The 4,253-nt window shown below is 43.1% G+C and overlaps 1 protein-coding gene across 1 annotated transcript in view; it reads left to right on the top strand.

The window, feature by feature from the left end:
• SCRIB (scribbled planar cell polarity protein) overlaps positions 1-3,216 on the top strand; it is a 96,661-nt gene extending 93,445 nt beyond the window's left edge. Inside the window, exon 46 of the mRNA XM_009318786.1 lies at positions 2,477-3,216. Coding sequence (XP_009317061.1) covers positions 2,477-2,637 — 161 coding nt within the window. The 3' untranslated portion in view covers positions 2,638-3,216. The remainder of the gene's footprint in view (positions 1-2,476) is intronic.
• The last annotated feature ends 1,037 nt before the right edge of the window (positions 3,217-4,253 follow it).

Raw genomic sequence — 4,253 nt, 5'->3', positions numbered from 1 at the left:
GATGCATATTCTCAATTTTCTGTAATCATCTATTAAGTAGGGATGTCTTGAGCCAGGTATTGTATCTAGATCATCAATGGAATGATCCTCTATAAAGTCATCTAGATTTTTTTTTTTAATCTTTCATGACGCTTTGTGGCATTGAGTTCCATAATTAGGCATTTTGTTTACTTTAATTCTGCTTTATAATTTCCTTGGGTCTTCTGGGATGCTACTCTTTCCGTATCACTCATGTAGGCCAGTATCATATCAGTTATCTTTCTTCCAGGCTGAAGAATCCTAGCTCTTCTTTGTGGGAATCATTCCCACACCCCTCTGGACCTCTTTTATTTCATCTGTGCCATTTTTAAGGTAGAGGAGGAGAACAGGGCTGCATGCAGTATTGCAAATGTAGGTATATGATGGGTTTATGCAGTGGCAAAAGGTGTTCTGTATGTTCTCCCATTTTTTCTGATGTCTAATCCTCAAAAATGAAATGGTATGGCTGAGAAGTGTGCCAGTATTTTCAGAAAGCTCCCCCTAATGACTAGGGAATCATAATCTCATTTTAAGGATTTTGCATTTTATATGCGATCAGGATTATATTACTTTTATTGAGCTTAAACATCATCCGATAGCATAAAAATAAATTTACTAAGTCAGCACAAGGTTCTGGCTAGTCCAATATTGTGTCTGATGCAAGCCACTGGTGAATGCCAAGAAAAGAGCATAAAAGAAGAAAAGCATAAAGTGATTTCTTCCAGAATACTACTCCAGGCTACAACAATCTGTGTTTTAGCACTTTCTAAACCAGAGGCCTTTAATTTTAGAGCTGTTTATTTCTTTCTTGAATCTATTCACATTTGCAGTAAATTTCACCTTTCACATCATTGCCCAGTCAACTCTGTAAAATCCTAATACCTTTTTTGTAGTTGAGTTTCATTTGACTACCCTGATACACAGCTTGGTATCTATCATCAGCAGTTTCTCTCAATACAGTCTTTATCACTTCTACTCCTCATTAATTACCAAATATTGACCCTAATACAGATAGCTGCTCTATGTTGTGATAGCAGGCATTATCTTCCTGCACTTTTTCTGTGTTTTAACTACTTACCCCCTAAAGTACGTGCCTTCTTATCCCATGGCAGCTTGTTTTTGTTGAGAGCTTTAGCTGAGGAACAATCAAAAGTTTTTTTTAAAAGTTCAGTATGCTGTGTTGAGATCACTTAACTTGCATGTTTGATGGCTCCTTTGGCAAATTCTGTTCTAAGAGGGTCTAAAAGGAATGACTTCCCCCTAAGCCACATTGATTTCCTCTCCCACCCCCTCATCTGGATTTTTATCTGCATGTGCCCATGCCTTTCTTTTATACCTGTGTGCCTTGTTTGGAAGTCAGTCATCTGCTCACCAATCCCAGTATCCTTTCAAGATGTCAGATTTGTTGCCTACATTCATTTGGTTCTGAGGCCTTTTCAAACAACAGGTTAATGCTACGGTTAATAGTTCAGGAAGGATTCTGAATTATAACAGCTACTCATACTTGGGTACTGTAACAAGGCAGATATTGCATCTTGGAGTCTGGCTCTGGAGCAGAGGGCAGGCCACTGGGTACAGCTTAGCAGACTGTGCACCTTTGATCTGATATATCTTCATAGATTTCTGTATTTGAGGTTCTCTGCTACATTCAAAGGCTTTAGAGAGGCTTTCCCGGAGCCAGTTTGTACTTGAAGGGAAAAATCTGTGGTTTTGTGGAACTTTTTACACAAGTATCTCACAGCAGTTGTTCAAGCCAAATTATCGCAAAGGGCAGATAGATGTTCTAGGTGTATGTCAAAGCACATCAGATAAGCTCTACCAGCTCCTGGTAAGGATAAGCTCTACAGTAGCTCCTGGTAAGGAGCTACTGTAACAGCAGTGTACTTTAGATGCAGAACACATCCTAAAAGGCTTGAGAGCAAGTTAACTGAGAGTCTGCTCTACCGGAGTATCGTTCCTGGTGAGTTCCTTTGGTGAGGGACCCAAGTCACAGTCTAAATTTACAGTAAGGACTTGGTCATGTAACTTCAACATTAAGCAAGGCCAAAATGCTCACCTCTCTAGCTACAGCATACCATACTGGCGGTCACACTGCTATTTAGTGCATGCTACTCTATTGAAACTAGTGAAATGCTTGGAGCACTAGCATACACCTGAGTCCTTTCAGTATACTTGATTTTTTGTAAGGCTTGGCACTTCCAATAATTTTCAGTGAATCATGGGTGTTAGGGGCAGGTGTCTTCTCACGCATGTGACTTCCTTCCCAGAATCCACAGTAGCCAGTACATGAGCTACAGATCACCTAAAAGTTCTGGGCACGGGATTACTGTAAATCACTAAGACTTCAGTGCTGTCTCAAATTCAGCACCTGGGTATACCCTTATGTCTACGTTAACTGTATCAGCTATACACTTAATCTTGCACTTTCTCTTAAAACTAACTTTTCTTGTCTACACAGTTCTCCAGGAGCAGGATGGGCAGCCAGAGGAAGAGGAAATGTTAGTAACACGTGATTCATCAACACCTACTTCATCAGCACTTGAAGAAATGGCCTTGTACAGCAGCAAACGCAAACTCCGACACAGCCGGCGCAGTTTGGAGGCTGCTGTCCCTACGTAGAAGATCTGATGCACCTGGGCGATGGAATAGCCCAGCACAGGGCTTTTGAGCTTCCTGTGCTCCAGGGACAGCACTGGACTGCCCACACTGCTGCCTCCTGGACTCTGGATGGGAACTGAGCACCCCAGGGAGCATTGTGGTCAACTAACTTCCTTTAAGGCTGTGAACCGCCCTCTTTTCTCACCCAATAATGCACTGGGGCACGTCCTAAACAAAATGGGACAACACTAGACTTATTGATGGCAAATTGAGAGGAGGTGTGGGTAGGACAGTGGGCAGCTGCAGCTTGTTAGCCTGTAAATATTGTGTGTGTGGGAAGGGTAGGACAGGGAGAACATATGAGTGTGAGACTGCGTTGGGCTCCAGCTGTTATTTCCTCAACTTGGATTTTTTAGTGGTTAATATGGGAGCTTCTACTCTGGTATGAATTAGAAGGAAGGTCCAGCCTGCCTTTGCTCCTATTTAATTTCCAGTCTTTTGCCAAAAAGCATCTCCTTCCACCTCCCGCACCGTGTCACCTCACTTTCTTTTGGGAGTATGTGGAAATGGGTAGCTTGGAGGCAAAAAAAAAAAAAAAGAAAAAAAAAAAAGAAAAAAAAAAGAAAATAAAAATAAAGGAATTTCAGTGAAGTGCCTCCCTCTGACACCTATGTGCTCAAGCAAAGACAACTGAATAAGCAGGAGCCTGTGCCAGCTCTGTGCCACCTGCCTCTGTGAGCTCAGCAATCTATCCTGTGTAGGAAACTGCTCCTGCCAGTGTTTTGTGCTATTCTGGGAGACAGGTACCTACCTAGATGGACACATAATTGTGTGTATCTCGTGCATGCAGTGTGAACCACTCTACAAGCACGCTGTACTGAGTGTCAGAGGAGGCCAGGTATCTGTCTTCTGTCAGCACCATGACTGAATTGGTAAACTGGGTCAGAAATAAGAAAGGAGCCGAACAGCTGTAGCAAGAGTATAGCAGTATGCATGTGTGACAGCAATAGAGAGCAGAATAGTTGGGGATTAGCATACGGTGGCAGAGATAGGAGGTGTAAACAGCAGATAAGATAGGGGGTTAGGATTCAGGAAATGGGGAAGGGTAGGAAGTGGCGTTGCTGGGGTCAGGTTAGGAGTAATGGGGTCTTACAGGTAGGAGGATACTAGTGGGTCGGTCCACTATGTTGCCCGCAGCTGTGAAATGAAATGTGATGTTACGGGGGTGCCCAGTGTGGGGCTCTCAAGGAGCACCTGCCAGGCAGGGAGCACAATGAAGTAGGATGGGTCTGGCCTATGCCTTGCAATAACTACACAATTCTACTTTTTGCCAACTTGTTGGCTTCAGGCCCCTTTCCATGTAGAACAGGGAAAATACATGCTTGCCCATGCAAGAGGAAAAAAAATGAAAAAGGAGCAGGGGTGTGATTCCTGGTTTCCATGAGTGGAACAAGGGCTGTGAACAGATTCTGTGTCGTGAGCTCTGCAGCTGTGGAGGAGACAGATGCTGCTTATAGCTCTCAAATCAGCCTCTGCTGTCCACTGCTGAAGTAAAATGTCCCTTTTTTTTTTTTTTTCTAAATGCCTCTAATAGGGAGAAAGGTATCTGAGCTTGGCAGTAATCTGATCTGTACCCT

The sequence above is a fragment of the Pygoscelis adeliae genome, unplaced genomic scaffold (genome assembly GCF_000699105.1).
Source record: "Pygoscelis adeliae isolate BGI_AS28 unplaced genomic scaffold, ASM69910v1 Scaffold452, whole genome shotgun sequence".
NCBI lineage: Eukaryota > Metazoa > Chordata > Aves > Sphenisciformes > Spheniscidae > Pygoscelis > Pygoscelis adeliae.
This window is presented reverse-complemented; position numbering and strand designations above follow the sequence as displayed.